General features: G+C 48.4%; 8 protein-coding genes across 8 annotated transcripts; 2 read left to right on the forward strand and 6 right to left on the reverse strand.

Annotated features, from left to right (window-relative positions):
• Positions 1 to 1,226: 1,226 nt before the first annotated feature.
• On the forward strand, positions 1,227 to 3,313 carry UREG_07902 (uncharacterized protein; the record flags this gene model as incomplete). Its single annotated transcript, XM_002582169.1, has 6 exons — positions 1,227 to 1,366; positions 1,422 to 1,644; positions 1,697 to 1,963; positions 2,022 to 2,493; positions 2,544 to 3,071; positions 3,249 to 3,313. 6 exons carry the CDS (start codon positions 1,227 to 1,229, stop codon positions 3,311 to 3,313), a joined length of 1,695 nt encoding a protein of 564 aa, XP_002582215.1.
• A 2,195-nt stretch (positions 3,314 to 5,508) lies between these two features.
• UREG_07903 (uncharacterized protein) lies at positions 5,509 to 8,833 on the reverse strand (the record flags this gene model as incomplete). Its single annotated transcript, XM_002582170.1, has 7 exons — positions 5,509 to 5,590; positions 5,642 to 7,037; positions 7,096 to 7,237; positions 7,304 to 7,459; positions 7,516 to 7,711; positions 7,861 to 8,718; positions 8,778 to 8,833. The coding sequence occupies 7 exons, from the start codon at positions 8,831 to 8,833 to the stop codon at positions 5,509 to 5,511; spliced, it is 2,886 nt and encodes a 961-aa protein (XP_002582216.1).
• Positions 8,834 to 9,600: 767 nt separating this feature from the next.
• Positions 9,601 to 10,864, reverse strand: UREG_07904 (uncharacterized protein; the record flags this gene model as incomplete). Its single annotated transcript, XM_002582171.1, has 2 exons — positions 9,601 to 9,789; positions 9,854 to 10,864. 2 exons carry the CDS (start codon positions 10,862 to 10,864, stop codon positions 9,601 to 9,603), a joined length of 1,200 nt encoding a protein of 399 aa, XP_002582217.1.
• Positions 10,865 to 11,715: 851 nt separating this feature from the next.
• Positions 11,716 to 12,322, reverse strand: UREG_07905 (uncharacterized protein; the record flags this gene model as incomplete). Its single annotated transcript, XM_002582172.1, has 2 exons — positions 11,716 to 12,065; positions 12,133 to 12,322. 2 exons carry the CDS (start codon positions 12,320 to 12,322, stop codon positions 11,716 to 11,718), a joined length of 540 nt encoding a protein of 179 aa, XP_002582218.1.
• A 553-nt stretch (positions 12,323 to 12,875) lies between these two features.
• Positions 12,876 to 13,388, forward strand: UREG_07906 (uncharacterized protein; the record flags this gene model as incomplete). Its single annotated transcript, XM_002582173.1, has 1 exon — positions 12,876 to 13,388. One exon carries the CDS (start codon positions 12,876 to 12,878, stop codon positions 13,386 to 13,388), a length of 513 nt encoding a protein of 170 aa, XP_002582219.1.
• Positions 13,389 to 13,884: 496 nt separating this feature from the next.
• Positions 13,885 to 14,346, reverse strand: UREG_07907 (uncharacterized protein; the record flags this gene model as incomplete). The annotated part of the gene is made up of 1 exon (XM_002582174.1): positions 13,885 to 14,346. One exon carries the CDS (start codon positions 14,344 to 14,346, stop codon positions 13,885 to 13,887), a length of 462 nt encoding a protein of 153 aa, XP_002582220.1.
• A 591-nt stretch (positions 14,347 to 14,937) lies between these two features.
• Positions 14,938 to 15,620, reverse strand: UREG_07908 (uncharacterized protein; the record flags this gene model as incomplete). The annotated part of the gene is made up of 2 exons (XM_002582175.1): positions 14,938 to 15,432; positions 15,516 to 15,620. The coding sequence occupies 2 exons, from the start codon at positions 15,618 to 15,620 to the stop codon at positions 14,938 to 14,940; spliced, it is 600 nt and encodes a 199-aa protein (XP_002582221.1).
• Positions 15,621 to 16,011: 391 nt separating this feature from the next.
• On the reverse strand, positions 16,012 to 16,895 carry UREG_07909 (uncharacterized protein; the record flags this gene model as incomplete). Its single annotated transcript, XM_002582176.1, has 3 exons — positions 16,012 to 16,560; positions 16,615 to 16,676; positions 16,721 to 16,895. 3 exons carry the CDS (start codon positions 16,893 to 16,895, stop codon positions 16,012 to 16,014), a joined length of 786 nt encoding a protein of 261 aa, XP_002582222.1.
• Between the last annotated feature and the right edge of the window lie 407 nt (positions 16,896 to 17,302).

Genomic DNA, 17,302 nt, shown 5'->3' on the forward strand with positions numbered 1-17,302 from the left:
ATTCGAGACATTTGCGGAGGAGATATGCCCACGGAAGCATTGTCAGAAAATAACCCTGAGCAACAGACGTGCAAGTTGTTTATGCAGAGTTAAAGGATGGATATAGATGCTTCAGGACAGAGAGATGCCTGCTCCTTTTGTTGCCAATATTCTGCTGCAGATAGCTAGCCCAGCCTAAGCCTGTGGAATGAAATGATATAGCCGTCGCTGGCTGTTTATTTCAGCCAACCCCCAATATTAGTTCCTTGGAAGAAGGCAGGTCCCGAGTTAACTGTCTTCCCGCTTGAGGTATAGACTACTTGTTAGCCAATTAGACTGTGTTAGAAGCCCTGGTCAGCCGCCTTGTGTTCTTGTGTAGAGTAAGTCAGGGCGTAAAATAGTTAAGTGAGTGTGCCGTGAAAATTTATCCGTCTTGAAGGGTTTTCGTGCAGCGAACCCGACCTCCAAATCTCATGGTCAGAGATAATGAGCGAAGCGATTGCAAACACTCCACACCAGGCACATGACATCTCTCATGCCGAGGGACACTCCCCTAACTCACGTATCACAAGTTGTGACTGTCGCTTCAATTTAGGGCATCTTCTTTTACGAAGATTCAGGTAATCGCGGAGGAACATTGGGCGGCAACGTGGTCGCTCCCTCATGGCGAGGACTCTTTCGCGGGGATCGGGGGGTCGATGACTTGTAGCGATTTTATTCCCCACGAAGCATTGCCTCGAGGAGTTACCGTGAAGGAGATGGTTGCGCATTCAGCTCATAAGTTCAGGTTGATGATGGATGTTGGAATTGGAAGCTCAGAGTGCCTTGGATTCACGATGTTGCGTTCCAGCGCAAAAAACATACAACAGATATTCTAAGGTGGTGTTCACCAGTCGCCCTCATATCACTCGTGCCGCCTTTATTCAGGCGTGATCAGGCCGAATCAGGGTCTTCATGGGTACTTTCAGGATGCTTCAGGGCACTTCAGGGTGGACCCACAACGGGCTTCACGTGACCCTTCATGTCAACAACTGTGCTCCCTTCACGCCTTCGCCATTTATAGAATAAGGCCATTAATACCCTGACCGGCGCTTATCTCATTCAGATCAGGATGGCGGACAGTACCATTCTCCCACAGCACTGGCTCTTGTTGCTGTTCAACCTGGCCTCAGACATTTCTCCAGGGGCTGTTGCATTGCCAGTCTGTCAACCTGTTTGCCCAATTTCGACAGAAACTGAAGGCTCCAATGGGAAAACAAGCTTATGACCCTCTTGCTCGGTTTGACCAGACCGTTGATCTCAGCGATGAAGACAATGAGGTAGTCTTGTGTGAAGTCCTTCCGAATACAAAGAGGAAATATGCTCGAACACTGGCCATCTTTGATCAGTGAGTGCCTGACTTTGACACCTGGGGTGAAAATATCCTGACTACTCCCTTGCAGTTTTGTGAAGCACCACCCTAAGGCTGCAGTGCCACCTGACATCAGAACATTCAAGGGCTTCTTGCGCGTGGTTGCAAATTCCATTCCTGGTAGACTTGATGCCAGCAAGGACAAAAGGCCTACTGTTGAAACCATGGAAGGTTTCCGCCGGGACTTTGAAACAGCATGGGCAAGGGAACGGAAATATGTTTTCCCCACTGAGGTCTCAACAACCATGAAAGAGGTATGCTTATCTTGGTGGTCTTAGCTGTGAGTTCCTGGCTGACATTGGACAGTGGATACGGACAAAGTTGAAGGAGGAGGTTCCGTTGTGTACAGAGGAAATGGACAAGAGTGCCTTCTCTCCTAATGACCTTGTGGTGACAATGGTGCAACTGTGGTGCAAAGATTATCATGAGTACCGTGGCAAGTACAGCGATCGGTCCAGGGTACAGCTCAGTTTTGCCTTGCTACTTTACTGCTTCACATCTGCCCGAACAGGTGAGGTGCATGAGTCCACGGCTCGCAAGCACAACTCTACCTCTGCCTCCGCGTGCTACAAGGTCAGTTGGCTGAAGCATGCCCACTCTCTCACCTCAAGATGGCTGACAGTTCAAATAGCACTTTCGTCTGACTTTCCAAGCAGTTGATGGGGAGGCGATGCTTGTCTTATATTATCTGCGCGAGCATGTGAAAAATGGCTGGAAAATGCGAAGATGGGAACTTCCAGTCCACGCTTTCTATGAGGTCTACAGTGAGGACACAAATCTTCTCCTCAACCCCCTAATATACTTTTTGCCTCTGGCTTGCAGTGATGGTGCGCTGCGCGACTATCAGTCATTGGGGCAGCTGTTAGATGATTTGGAAAGTGGCTTGCCTGAGGGTCAGCATGTACTTGAGTTGCCCTTCAAGAAAGATGTTTGTGACCTTCCACTATTCCGCCCTTTCAATGAACTGGACAGGGAAAGATCCACTGGGCGTGCTCGAGGAGCGGATTCTTTTGGCAAAATGTTTGCTGCACTTGGCCACCGGGCTGGCTTCATATGCAACATTACTGCAAGAGCTTGCCGCCGATGGGCACTCATGGAGGCTGGTAAGTTCATTATAGACAATGAAATCAAATTCTCTACTTACAAGTGGTAGATAAGCATTACTCCGAAGCCGCCAGAATGAAGTTCGCATCCCAGGCATCTTCCCATGTCTTCGGAAAATCATATGCACATCCCATTAGTGAAGTGGACGGTCAAGCAACTTACCTTGGAATTGCCCGCCGAGAGTCACATATCAAGAATGGTCGGGCCATGACCATGCACCATCATCCACAGCTGTGGCGGTCACTACCAGCCAAACTTGAATTCGAGTTTGAAAGTCGAGAAGATATTATCCAGCTCAATGGCAAGATAGAAAACCTAGCGCTTCAGATACCAGCAAATGATGCCGAACAGCGTCAGATTCAGAGCGAGCGGCAATCCCTCTACAATCAGAAAAATCGGCTGTATATGGAAGCACTCCGACATCAGCAGAAGGCACAGCCAACAGGACTTCTGGAGTCTGGCAACCCACAGCCGAAAACGGATGTTGATAAACATACCTTTTTTCACTATGCTCGGCGTGTCATGCCCGAGCGCGATCTTTTGGCTGATGCCCTGCTCAAAGAAACAAATCCTCGTAGTAAGGATGGTCGCGCTGTGCTTCTCGCACTGGAGGCTCTTTGTAGCAAAAACACCCATATAGCTTACCGCCCAAGCCTGAGCCCCAAGGATGGACTCTGCATCTGTGGCAAGCCAGTCAGCAAGTATAGTTTCCCTCATGCACCCTATTGTTTATGTTGGCTGACTATTGTACTAGATACCAGCGCCATCATCAGTGGCCTCATCTGTACCGATGCTTCAGGCAGCGTGAAATGGCCTTAGGTAGCCAAGATTTTGGGGAACTCTGCCTGGAGTGTGATCTTTGGTTCAATAAGCCTGCTGAGTGGCGACTCCACTGTGCTGAACACCTTGCATCAACTGATCGACTTCCTCTCCGCTGCGACATTTTGATGTTTCGAAATGCCCCAATCCATGCTGGATACTGTCCTTTCTGTATGGGGAACCTACGGTTGAACCCAGAAGAGCGACTGAAGCAGTACCTTTTCGACCAAGTCAAGTGGTATGAACATATAAAGGAACATGTGGAGGCTATGAAAATAAACTCTGTTTTCATTTGCACCCATCCTCATTGCCTGTCACAACTTGTTAGTGCTGAAGAGCTGTGGTTCCACCTTCAGGATGTCCATTGTGTAAAGGAGCCAAGGAGATGGTCGCTAGCAGCTAAGAGATCCCGAGGGTTAGCAACCGTGGAAACTCAACAATTTAAACGCCCCAAATTGGACTGCGTCCCTTGACCTACATCCGCTGCATCAAAATTATGGACGAGATTGGAGAGAGGAGGTGAAGTTTGGATAAATCATAGAAAGGATCCTATCTATTTCCTCTTACATATATTTTGTGTTGGAGTTTCTGGCTGATGGCTACCAGTTCCTTTTCCTGTCAAAGATTCTGATATTTCAGTACGAGTTATGGAAATCTGTTACACGGCAGCGTATCAACCGAATCATTTTCTAGCACTGTTCATATGATGAACGGGTGAGCTGACCATTTGCTCCATAGATGCACCGGCATTGAGTGTTAACTGCAAACAAAAGACAAACTCAACTTTTCCTAGAAGTTGCACAAAGAACATTTCCCTGTGTCTAGCCACACAGCTAATATACACCAGCATCAAACTAGATGGCTCATGGTGCCTCCGTCTACATTTCTTGTTTTATTCCCTGCTCAGTTTCACCCAGTTTTTTTCAATTTCGCATCTTCTCGCTTCCTAGTGGTCTCGTACACGCACTCCGCACATGAGATCAATTCATGACCACACATGTTACATTCACCATTGTTTCGTGTGTTTTCCTTACACCTGCAGCAATAGCTTCTGCGAACCTGCCGAGGGGGTTGCTGAACATAATTTGGACCATTTCGACGCAGCTTGTCCAGCACTTCTTTCAAACGCAATTCTTCATCAGTTTGGTCGGACCGTTCGCGTTTGTTAGGCTCCTGAGCTTCTCGAAGTGCCCCGGTACTTGTCCTTTTTCGTACCGGCCGTGTGCATGGATTCAGTTGCTGAGAGGGGTCCATCTTGTTTGCTTAAAGCATGTTAGCAGATTATCTTGGTGGAATCTTTGCTTGTTGCTCACCGTTGCGGAGTTTTCTTCAGGCCTATTTTGTGTTTTTCCAGCTTGATAACAGCCTACATGTTTCAAAGCATTGTGAGAGATGGCAAATAAAGCTTTTATATTAAGCTAGATGGTGAATCAAGGAGCAGCTCTTAAGCTTTACAATATACCTACTGGGGCACCCGGTCCCTCATTGCTTTACTCCTCTTCCTTTGGCTGACAATAACCATGTGCCCTATATCATTGAGCATTACGAGCACAGTGGCCCCTGTGAATCTAGTGATTTTGAATGTAGCCGTGGCCCACCCTCAAACCATACTCCCACTTACGCGGTAACTAGGTGCTTGAGCGTAGGAAACGGGAGGAAGAATTTGCGTCTCTGTATATCTCCACGTCAAATTGCAGTCGTTGCAATGGACAGGGTCCCAAGTTTCTCTTTTTGATAGGCCCCCCTCGCTTGCAAAAGCAAATCAAAGCATATGGTATTCTGGCCTGTGTCTAAGAAATGCGAGTTGGAACTTTGAAGGGCGGTAATACGGTTATCTCTCGCAAAGTCGGCCCACTTATAACACACCTAGTTCTCCATGGATGACAAGAGAAAGCAGTGATTGAATGCTGCCAAAACAACTAGCTCTAGTAGGTATTAATGTAATAATAGACTTCGTGGAAATACACGAAATCGTGACAAATCTGAAAAGTATGCGTGCCCTCCCAGGGGATTTTCTATCACTACCTAAGTAATTTTGTAATCGACCCGAAAGGGAGGGGGTCATTGTTTCATGCCTCAAGTCTACAACCTGCGCACGGCGATAACCCTGTTAACCAAACAAGTGTTTACTCGCCGGCCTGCTGTTGCATGGTCCATAGTTTGTAGTAGTGACCTTTTCAAATCAACAAGGTGCGTCATGGTTGCGGTGGCTCAACCACTCTCCCTTCATTGAGAAAGAAGATCCGATGAACGTTCTTAATCTCCCTGAGATTGTGCCTAAAGTGGATGTCAGTGGGGATAGAACAAGAGGGATTGAGCCTGACTTACGAAACTAAAATGGTGGTCCGACCATTAGCGCGTGATTTCAGCACATTCAAGATACAAGAGGCCGTTTTGTTATCCTGGCTGTTTGTAAGTTCATCCAGAAGGAAAATCCGCGCATCCCGGGTCAAAGCACGAGCGATGGCCAGTCGTTGCTGCTCTCCGCCCGAGAACATAGCATCTTGGTACCGGGTGTTATAGCCTTCGGAGCATCGTTGTATCCGGTCGTGGATTAACAAAGAGCGGCAGATATTATATATCTGGGCGTCCTCGACATTGAAGTTGGGGTATTTAAGATTCTCCATGATGCTGCGGTCACTAAAGAAGTTAGGTTTCTGGGGGACAAAGGTAATTTCTTCATTGGGGCTCTTCGAAATATCACGTTCGTTAATTTGGATGGAACCGCCTTGTGGGAAGCGGACTTGCAGGAGGAGATCCAGGATGGTTGATTTTCCACTGCCAGACTCTCCAACAAATGCAACAGTTTCGCCGCCCGGCACCCTGAATGACAATCTTCCAAGGACTTGGAATTGCTCATTGTAAGAAAAGTCCACATTTTTGAACTCAATGCTCCAGGGGCTGATTTCCTGATCAGCTACCGATCCCTTCAACTGTCGATGATAGACTGATGTTTCTTTCTCGGAGATCTCAATTAGTGAATCGACCTTCGCAAGCTCCGAGTGGATAGCATCTAGGAAGCTTTGCATGTTTTCTAGAGGCTGTCGTAATCGCGCGAGGTAAATGAACATTGTCGCAACCTCACTAATGTCACGCGTTATCATGACACAACCCGCTGGACCTGCCGTATAAACAAGGAATTTTAAGGCTTCCCTCAGAATTGAGAGAGCGGCGGGATGTTGACTGGAATTCAAACGGGCGTCAACAATGTGTTGAAATCGGGCGATCTCCTGCTCCAGCCGACCGAAGCAAATCACTGTCCGCCAGTTAACAATAGAGCCACAACAAGCCTCCTTTTCCCTTCTGCTTCTATCACGATAGACCTTCCATCTATTGTGTTGTCGGGACCGGAGCTTTCCTGAGAGGAAAATATAGGAGCCCATGATCGTTGCAAAGGACACTGCTGCCCGGCTGCCAAGTTGGTAGTATATGGAAGTAAATGTCAAAATAGTATCAAAAAGCACGGGGATAAGCATAAAAGTTGTTACCGATATAACGGCCTCGAAACTGCGGACACCCAATATCACATCCGACAGGGTGGCGGGGTCCCAGGCCTCATGAAACTCACTTGGGAGACTCATGACTTTGGCAAAGGTATTAATTTTCAATCTGCGGTCCCAATAGTGCTCTAGCGGAAGCAGCAGATGAGTCCTAGCACTCGCGATTAAATATCCGGGCTCAAGGAAGTGAAGGAATGCAAGATGATAGATCTCCTCAGGCAAGCCTGTCGACGGTTAGCCGAAAACCAATGCACCATATCAGAAAAGGAAAACAAAACATACCACTGGATTTGTTTAGTCTGCTCATCATCTGCCCAACCCTCAATGGCATCAGAACATTCAGAGCCCGTTCAGCCAGCAAGCAGAGCCCAACCCCAAAGAGTCGTAGTTGGAGTGTCGGTTGTCCTGCTGGCCAGGCATTTGTCTGAAGCAGTTACAAGAAGGAATTAGTAGCTTTCATTACACACTAATCGGGTTTAACATAACGAACCCAGAAGAAAGTAATATATCTGCGCCATGGTGTGAGTCGCTCTTTGGGGTTGAAAGAATGCCAAGATCCAAAGGCGTCAGGAGCTTGTTGCTTTGAAGTATTATTATTCTTTAGTCTTGGCTCTTTTGTCGGTATTTCTTGGCTTCCCCAAGACGTCTTAAGGAAGTTAGCCCATAGTCGCCATTTGTCAAAGGAAGGAACGTGAAACTTACAACATGAAGTGTACAAGCCGCATAGACCTTGAGAAAACCGTGAAAATAGCCAAACAAAATGGAAATTGGTATCAAGGCAATATTGGACGGGTTTCGCCTGAAATATCCTAAGAATTTGATGACCTTGGCGAGAAACATCCAAAAAAGTAGCAACTGCAATGACCGTCGATGCGCGAGAGGGTCGTTCTCTGTTGCCCTGTGGCGGAGCCATATTAATGCAGAATCAACAAGGAATGCCGGTGGTGAAAGGGTTGTCAGAAAAACAGCATAGGTGCTGTAGATGTGCCTCCTGTTTAAAGCCCGGTTAATCTGTGAGCTAGATATCGTATCTCTTTCAGAACTGACCTCCAGATAAACCGCTCGCAGAACAAGCTACGCAGGTTGCTTCTCCAGTTGCTTCGAGACCAACGGAGACATTGTTTCAGATACCCCCAATTATCCTCAAGTGTTGTCAAAACCATGGCTTCTCGATGATATTGAAAGCACATGCCCCAGGAATGCGAATCCAGCCAACGTGTGATGAAATTATCATCATCAGGGTGGAGTTGTTTGCCTTGCCAAGTTTCAGCCCCAAAGGCGTCAAGGAATTCAGGGTTCTGTAGAATCTCAGAGCGATATGCCGCGGTTCGCCCGGACATGCAAGGTGTCCCTCCATCCATATATGCGGTTGCAGCACAATCAAAGTTCCTTCGCTCAAGATACAGTGCCCCAAGGAAACTCCAGACTCGTGGCCACATGCTCTGCACCGGATCGTGCTGAAGACGCTGACATGTACCAACGCCCCCCATCTTCTCTTGCTTGAACGGCGCGACTATCCATTTGAGAAGATGGGGGGATTCCCAGAGAACATCACCATCTGCGAGCACAGTGATTTTAGTTTTGACAAGTGGGATTCCTGCCACTAACTTCTCTCTTTTGCCATATTTCTGCACTGTGGCTACCTGGAGTTCAACCCCACAGGGTCTGACTATCCCCATCACATCTTCGGCCACGCCCTGCTCCTTCTTCACAGTTACCAAAATGAGCTTCCGCGGTCCATTATTGAGAATCGACATAAGGGTCTCTGCCAGCTTTTGCCTGTTGATATTGAGGCAGGGGACGACCACCGTTACGTCTGCAGGCGCCAGCGGGCCATGGGGGGGGATCGGTTTGAGCCGATGATATGCCCAGAGGTTAACAATAAGCCGGACATATCGATAGCAGCTTGAAATTGAATGTTAGCTTAGGGTTGACGGTTTTGTCTGGTGTTGATTGGAACTTACAAAAGTGACCAAAAAGCCCAAAAGTGAAAAGGCATCATCCTGACGTTGAAGGACATGTATAGAGGAAGGATGTTTTGTGATGGGTGGACAAGGGGGAAGGCTCTGATATATATTTTCCTGTCCACAATCCTAGGATGAGTTAAATCTAATCCCATCGCGGTGTTCTATCTAGTTGTACCGGGAAAGGGATCCGTAATCATTTCATGGATATATGGAAAATACCAATAGTATACACGCAGCCCGTTTCTAGGCAATCTGCAAACGGCTCGGGTTTTTAACCTACAAAGAGAAAGAAGTTTCACGAAAGATATGCTAAAGTGTTTCGGGAAACAAATTGCTATGTACAAAAATCCATATTGATTAAGATGTAATATTTTCAAGGCAGATAGATTTTAATTAGATTTTGGCTTGAAACTGTGGTCTGCTTCCTGTGCGAGTTTCTGCCTTCTCTCACTATTGAAATTGCAGAGGTCGTCACAACTGAGTTGTTTAGTGAGGTTGAACTGAGTTTGCAACTCATCGTATGAAGCACTTTTCGGAGTGCCTTTGCTGGTAATCTTTGCGCGTGAAAGTGCTTTTGCAAAATGCACACTCATAGGGGCGCTCTACGGTGTCTGCAAAGTAATCAAAGATATACCAGGTTAGAAAACATCGAAATCTGAAAGCAACAACAACCAAGTGACACTTACGTCCACGTATATGTACTTCGACCCTGCCCCTCGACGCATATGTTTTGATACAATAGGGACAATGGAATTGAGGAGATCTATCATCTTGCATTCCTTCACTTCCTTGAGCCCGGATATTTAATCGCGAGTGCTCTTTAAAGGGGAGCATTAGGCGGACCCTGAGCATGCTTCCTCTTGAAATGTCGCAACAAATTCCATTTTCGTGCGAATCGTCGGCCGCAGATACTACAGGCATATGGGCTGTCAAAGACACATTCTTGATTGCGTTGGTGACACTGATTGCACCGACCATCCTGGGAGGGATTTGCGCCAGAGAAACGGATCTATAGCAAGGAAGCAATATCAACTAAATGCTTTACTCTCAATACTTCCTATAGGGCGACTTACCTCGCGCAATCGGCAAGAATAACATGCCGCCGCAATTCTTTTTCGGGGGCAATCACCGGCAATCTTGTCATTGGTGCTTTGGACGGACGTATTCGCGTGGTCACCAACCAATTCTGGGATAGATGCTGCTGGCCCCCTTTCCTCATCACTTCCCATTCCCCCCTCCTGGGCAAACATCCCCATCCCCATCCCACCACTACCCTTTTCTCCCCCCTTGCCTCTCCCCCCACTTGCAACAGGAATACTTTGTGTATCAAGGTTAGGCTCGTCTGATGTCGGCGGCAACAGTGGCGGAAGGGCCGGAGTTGATGTTGTGAATCCACCTTGTGGATCTGGCGATTCTGGACGTGCCATAGGGCCAACAAGGGGAAGGTATGTATCAAGATTGTACAAGGCTCCATCATAATGATCCATTGCGGCAGGAGAGATCCAAGCCAAAAGCGCATCTAATGGCAAAATCAACTCATGAAGGGTTGAATCTGCAGCCCTAAATTCCATCTTGCCCTTAAGCCTGCCCTCCATTCCGCTCTGAGCCACCCAGGAAAATCCCGAGAGAACTCCGTATTCTGGGGAGGATAGCACCTCAAACTCAGAAACCATGAAATAATCCACAAATTGTTTCTTCAACTCCTCATCAGCCATCCTAAAATCTGCTTGGGCATAGATTGCTTTCCAGACCTGTAGGCAAGTAGACTGAACGTGTTGAAACCACACAGGTTGTTGAGGCATTACTGAGAGTGCGGTTCCTAGATCCAGGGCCGAAATTTCTCGATATTCTCCAATGTCGCAGAAGTCGGGATGTACCCGTAATCGAGATATCAGCGAATGAGGGAAACATTGCTGAGCAGAAGGCTTGATTGCCCAGCGGATAAGTGCTCGGCTGGATATAGTGGTAAAGCCTAAGGCAATGCTATTTCTGAGCGGGGGTATTCGAATTGCGGTGACTTGCTGAGGCATGCCATGGTCGGAGGGGCAGGGCGGCTTCGAATTCATGTTCATTGGGACTCCCATTGTCGCTCAAGCCTGTAGCCTGTAGAACCTTGTTACTATCTTTTTGTTGGATAGAGAGGTCCAGGAGTTCTTACCTTTGCTATGTATGAACTTATGGCAGTCCGGCCAATTCCGCAGGGTAGATTCTACACACTTGAGTGAAAGTCAGATAGGTGGCGATTAGAGGGAGCATGTAGTGACAACCTCGAGGGACAAAGGCGGGAGGTTGTTGATTATGAGATTCTGGGTCTACTCGCGCTTCCCATGGGTAAGAAAATGTCTTTAGAAGTGCTGGCTGCAGGAGTCGGGCAACAGAATCCGAAACCCTGCGGGAGAATTGAATGCGTGCGCAGCATGGATTATAGCATTCCCCCAAACTGCAGCGGCCGAGAGAAGATTCTGAAAATTCGGCACCCATAACCTAACTATCACCCAGCCCCTGAAAGGGAGGGTCTCGAACCCATAGGAGCTTAGCATCAAGCGTACCTCAGTGGCGCACCCTGTCATCTTTAGTTTCTGTTTGTTCATTCCTTGGTTCACCCATTGTTCGACCTCCAGACAGAGGACCCGCGCCGCGAATATGGTTCCGACGGCGAACCACATCCGAAAGGTGGAGTAAATCAAGGCACAACAAGCTGAATGAGTGGTTCGGCGCTTCAACGGGCATGGAAGAACTAAAACCCTAAAGCCACTCTAGCAGTGTTCCTGGTCCCCTTGCGAGGACAAGCCCGAGGGAGCTGTGGAATAATGTTTGCGAAGCTGTCAAGATGAACTGTGTACATACACTGAGGCTCCTGTCTGCTTTCCCTTTCACACAAAAAAAGGAAAAAAAAGGAGAACACGCCAGATAGCAAATATGTTTCCATCCACAGTCAGGTCCGCCGTCTCTTCCCGCGAGGAGGTGAAACAGCTTCATCCTCACTGCGGCTGAACATGAGCTCCCCCATGAACGTCATGCTCCAGTAGTCTGTCCCCACGGCGCTGCGCATCTGTCGGATGTAAAGACGCCCTGATCCTGAGCGCTCTGATAGGACCTGATCCGGCGGTGGTGGGGACGCACGCTCAGTCCGGGTGCTGTCGGTGCTGTCGGCGCTGTTGGCGCGCTGGACAACTGAGGGTTTGGGGGTCAAACTTCGCTCCCGCTTGACCACCGGGCTGGGGGTGCCTGCGCCCGCAGGAGCCATGCCGGTGAGATCACCCGCCTGGCTGCCCGGATTATTATCTGCAAAGGTCTAAGGTCAGAATAACATATCTAGGCTTGACTTGGGGACTGCGACTCTTCACCCTACCTTGTGCGGAAGGGGTCGTAATTTTGGGCCCAGATGCTCTGGATGTATTCAATGCATCCACATCCGTGATGTCCTTGTCCGAGTCACCGGTCAAATCCACCACGTCGACACTGAAAGGCTGAATTGTTTCAGTTTTGGCGCTGGGCGCGAGAATCATTGAGGAGGTCGGCTCAGTAGGAGGGGCGCTCATTGTCTCAGTGTTGGAAGAAGAAATTGCGGCAAAGTCAATGGTGGATGGCCAGGATGGCTGTAGAGGCCACTGAAGAAAGGGGATGGTGATTTGGAAAGAAGTCAGCTTGAGGGGCGCAGAGGACTGCTTCCTTATATGCCTCCCTGCCTTCCCCTTGCATCTTCGCATCTTCGCATCCTCCTCATCTCCTCTCCCACGCTCGAAGCGAGGATTAACGCGGAACGGTCAAATGCTTCAATCATAGGCAATACAATATAGAAGGAAATGCTGCACCGGAGAAAGGAGATTTAGTCTGCAAGTACAACCCAATCGGCCCTTAGAACAGCCGAGAAGAAGATGGGACGGCAACTTGTCCTTGAATCGATCTCTGAAATTCAAGGGAAAAGGAATGAATCACTGCATCCTTGTTTCCATAGAGCAGCAGGTATTGTAAACCATCACCTGCGAACAAATAAAGTGAAGCCCACCCGGATGCTAAAGCAAATTTCTACAAAAACTCAATTCGTGGAACACACACTTGACTGGACCGCAAATTTCAATCCTCTTCCACGAGATGGGTCAGAAATTCGAACAGAGCCCCTCGCACAGACGAATTGCTGCACTTTCACTTAAACGCCGGGCTTCCGCACCTTCGTCCCTCAAGGCGCTTCCCAATATTTCAGTAACGGCCAAAGAACACATCGAAATTATTGAATGCTTGGAGAGGCTGTACGATGATGACATCAAAACCCTCACGAACAAAATCAACAAACTATCCGGCGACCTTCAATCGGCAACAGAGGACAACAGTCATTTGAAGAGGGCCTTGACCGCGATAAAAGTCTCCTTCGACGATAGGTGCCGGGATTTCGTGAGAATGAAAGAGGAAGTGCAAAACCAACACAGGAAGAACTGCAATTTACACCAAGAGGTCCTCGATTCCAACGCGCACCGAGAGGAGCTTCAAGAAGTCAATAGGGTGGTTTTACGCCGAGTGCGCGATTATAAGGAAATATTAGCTTGTCTATGCCAAAAGAACGGGCTCGACATCAACGAGATAATCAGATCCAGGAACAGACCTCAGTGAAGCAATTGGATATTTTGGGTTTCAACAACAACTGTGCTGGGGACATATTGAAGGGCTCTGAGGCAGAATCTGGCTTTCTCTGATGGTTTTTCTGTACAATCCAATCGCGAGCCACTTTGTTCATGGTATCTAGGGCACTCTCAGCCTGAGAAATATTTTGGCCAAAGAACACACCGAAATTGTTGAATGCTTGGAGAGGATGTATGTACCATCACTGCTGGAAATGCAAATCAATCACTGTATATCTCCTCAAGATATTCACGAAAATACAATCAAACCGCAGTTAGTCCGTATACAAAGGAGCTTTCAAACATCCTAAGCATATGTGCAGTCCAGAAAATAATCACCACCTGACGCTTCACTGCTATTCCACTATTCACAAAAGACGGTGTGTTTTTAAGGTAGTAACCACAACTTGCTTCGCAAAATAACGCTTCTTGCAGATTTGGATCGGACAATTTGTCGAGGAGCTGCTCGCCACTCTCCACAAAAGGCACTAATCTTGAGAGACTAAGAGGAGCCAACTCGAAAGCGATCTCAGCGGCTGCTGCGGCTTGCTGATCGGGGATGTGTTGATCATTAACGGATAAGATTTGTACAGCTCTTGGTAGGTTAGCATGGGAATGGCAGCAATACCCTTGGAGACTGACAGGATTTCCTTGCCGATAGCCTTGCCACCCAGCGCAAATACCAGGCCCGGAAGCCCACCCAGCGCAGCTTGTCCAGCCATGAACTCCCAACCAGACTCGCAGCGTTCCACTTTTTCTCCCTTTCTGACTCCCATCAAATTTCCCTCTATATAGACAAAATTCTGGGGCTGATATCTTCCAAGGATCGGAGATCCATCGCAAAACACTTTCCACTCGATTCGCATGCCTGTAACGGACGATTTGTCGGCAAACCCTGGTTGGTATCGATAGATCGGGAACAGGCGAGCACATTCTGCTGTTTGCGCCATGTTGAATTGCAAGCTGGATCAAACTCGTCGATGCTCTGAAGGTCACTGCGGCCGGGGACGGTACTATAACACTTCAACTGTGGACTTCTCATCAAACTCTCATGCTGTAGGTGACAACTGGGCGTGGACATGGCTGCATTCTTAAAGAAATCATGAACAGCGGTTGCCGTAGAAATGGACAAGCGAAGGCACGCTCATCCTCAATGACATTTCACATGAACGCATCCCATTTCAGAAATATCATAGCAAACTGTGTCAACAGTACATGAAGGGCTAACTCCCACGGCGGAGGCCCAACCGCAGCTGTGGGGCAGTCGCCGTTGAGTGAAGTGATGATCAGGCCCGATGGCGGTCACATATTGAGCCGTAGAGCTCAGAAATACGCCCAGGGGGAAAACCAAACCAATCGGGCTCATCAGGTACAAGGATGGGATAACAAGGCATGCTTAATCACGTGATCCGGAGCTCTCCCAGTAGTCGAACCCAGCTCCTGCAAGCCGCTGGGGAGCCGCTAGTTTCGCCTACAACAGGGTACGAAGACACCAGAACATTGAAATCCCCGCGTGTGCGACAATATTGATTGGAAGAGGATTAATATACAGGATAACGAAATTTCCCCCCCTGCATGCGAGAAATATTTTTGTCATGTGTGCAGCAAAATTCTTGCCTGCCGTTCATTTTCACTCGAAAAGTCCAACCAAAATGCATTTCTGCTAGCCAACGGAGCACTTCGCGGAATGAGCCTTGCTTGCCCGGTTTGCTGTCTGTGTTCCCTACTTGGACCTCTCTTCCAGTTGGTGTATCCGCGAGGAAAATTCGGCCGGGATGCGACTTGGATAACAACAAAAGGCTGTAATATATCATATCTTCCTGTCGTTTGGCGGGCTCTCCAACAATGTTTTGAATAACCGTCGGCAACTTCTCAAGTAGTCGTTCGACTGTATCGATACGCGCTGTCTGCGGAGCTTCCCTTGCAATGCGCCTCATTTCTCGCAACATCTCAACTGCCTTAGGTTTAGAGACGGTGTTATGGGTGATGCTTTGCTGGATGTATTGAATTCCGACAGTCAGCATGTCCTCTGTCACCTTGGAGAAGAGTTTAGTTAGCCATTTGGAACCTGTTAATAGTCAACAAGGCGATTCGGGGTCGAAAAGAAATGTAAACATACTTTAGCGAGTTCATTGTCCTTGGGTTTGATATCCATAGGCTTGAATATCTTGAAACGCTCCAGAACTTCATCGAATTGTCCAAGTTCGTACAGGCGACAAGCCATGGAAGGGGTCGGCAGGATGTTTGGAGGGAAACTGAACCTGTGTTTGCTGGTATCAACACCTTGGGCGAAAGGTCTTTATATATCTCCATCACAATCTCTAACCCGGAGGAATGAAAGCAGGTGTTAGGGGTTTGATGTTGGAGTATATTGCCTGGTTAGAGCGTAGCAGAGAATGGTAAAATTATTGGATTGAGATGTAGTTTCTCCCCCGGTAAGTATCCTCCCCCGTGTTATAAAACATAGGACATAGAACATGTATCAATTAAGCTAACTAGGCTGTTCCGAACCCTGTATAAATGCGGTTACTCGCTTCCCAAGTGCATGCACCGATGCGGATTCTGCTCCCACCTCAGCCAATCTTCTGATAGATACCCACACCTGTCGCATCCATCTAGCGGCTGAGCCGAGAGAAAAAGCAATGAATCGATTTGGCGAGTTTGTTGTGGGTGGCGGATGGTCCGTCATACCATCCACTCTGCAGCACATCGTTGTCTGTCGCTCCCAAGATTCCATCTCGCGACCTCACAGAATGCAGCTCCTGATCCTTGCGCTGCTCCGCGGGCGGCATCATGGCATGCAGGCTGGCGCTGAAAGCCTGAAGAAACGAGACGAATCCCACGAAGCGCTCTTGACCCGTTACAAACTGAAGAACCGCAAACAAAATCCCTACACACACCGCGATCATGTAAAGATGCCGGTTCATTCTCAGAATGTTGACTGGTATTGCACATGATTGCCGCATGAGATGAACGACCAGGACAAGAAACACGGCCGCATCCCACACTTGTAGCAGTGCCGTCGATACCATGACCTTCGGTTGATAGAATGCCCCGGGAGCCGCACATGTCTTGAGGAAGGTCGCCGCCCAGATGCCGTACTTGACACCGGCGTAAAGCCTTGTACGTCGGAGATCATCCGTGAAGTGCCAGTATCGGTGAAGCTGGGGCCCCCCAACTTCAGCTTCATGCAGAAAGAATGGCTAGGGCTTTCTCACCTCATACTGCGAGACGAAGACAGTCGACAGTCCGAGAAGCAGCAATCGTGTTGGCGAGTCATCTAGACGATCAGTTTATGTTTGAGATCATAGAACGTTATCCTACCATCATCGAGGACCCTCAAAGCAATGTATGCGGCCAAATTCAGGATATGCAGCGTCGCCGCAACAACCAAGATGAGATTAAATTTCCGATTGCATCCTTCGCGCCACAGTGAGACGGCAATCAGGACCGCGAAAGGGATATGGCACAAGACCTCGGCGGGGAAGTTCGCTAGCATCTCGGGCGTTCATCTAATGGTTGCCTCTTAATGGCATATTCTGGAGAGAGGCAGCCAAAGGGCGGTAAGGGTCTTTATGTTCATCACCATCCTAAAGGGAGGATATGAATGCGCCGTTGATCCTGAAGATCGGGTCGAACGTGCTGCTACTGATGCGGCGTTTGAGATCTTCATGGACGGAACGGTTGGAGGGTGTGGGTTCGACCGGTTCGTCCCACGAACCTGATCACGCAAAGGTAGGATCTCTGGATGCATGAACGATTGCCAAGCATATCCTCAGTGACCCGGGAAATTATCGAATGTTCAGTCCGTCCGTACTGAACATCCGATAATTTCCCGGGTGAAGTGGGGTTGCCAAGAAAATAGGAGATATAGCTTTGTAGGTAGCCAGCACGAATTCGGCTTCC

This window comes from Uncinocarpus reesii, genomic scaffold, assembly GCF_000003515.1.
Source record: "Uncinocarpus reesii 1704 scaffold_6 genomic scaffold, whole genome shotgun sequence".
NCBI classification, from domain to species: Eukaryota; Fungi; Ascomycota; class Eurotiomycetes; order Onygenales; family Onygenaceae; genus Uncinocarpus; species Uncinocarpus reesii.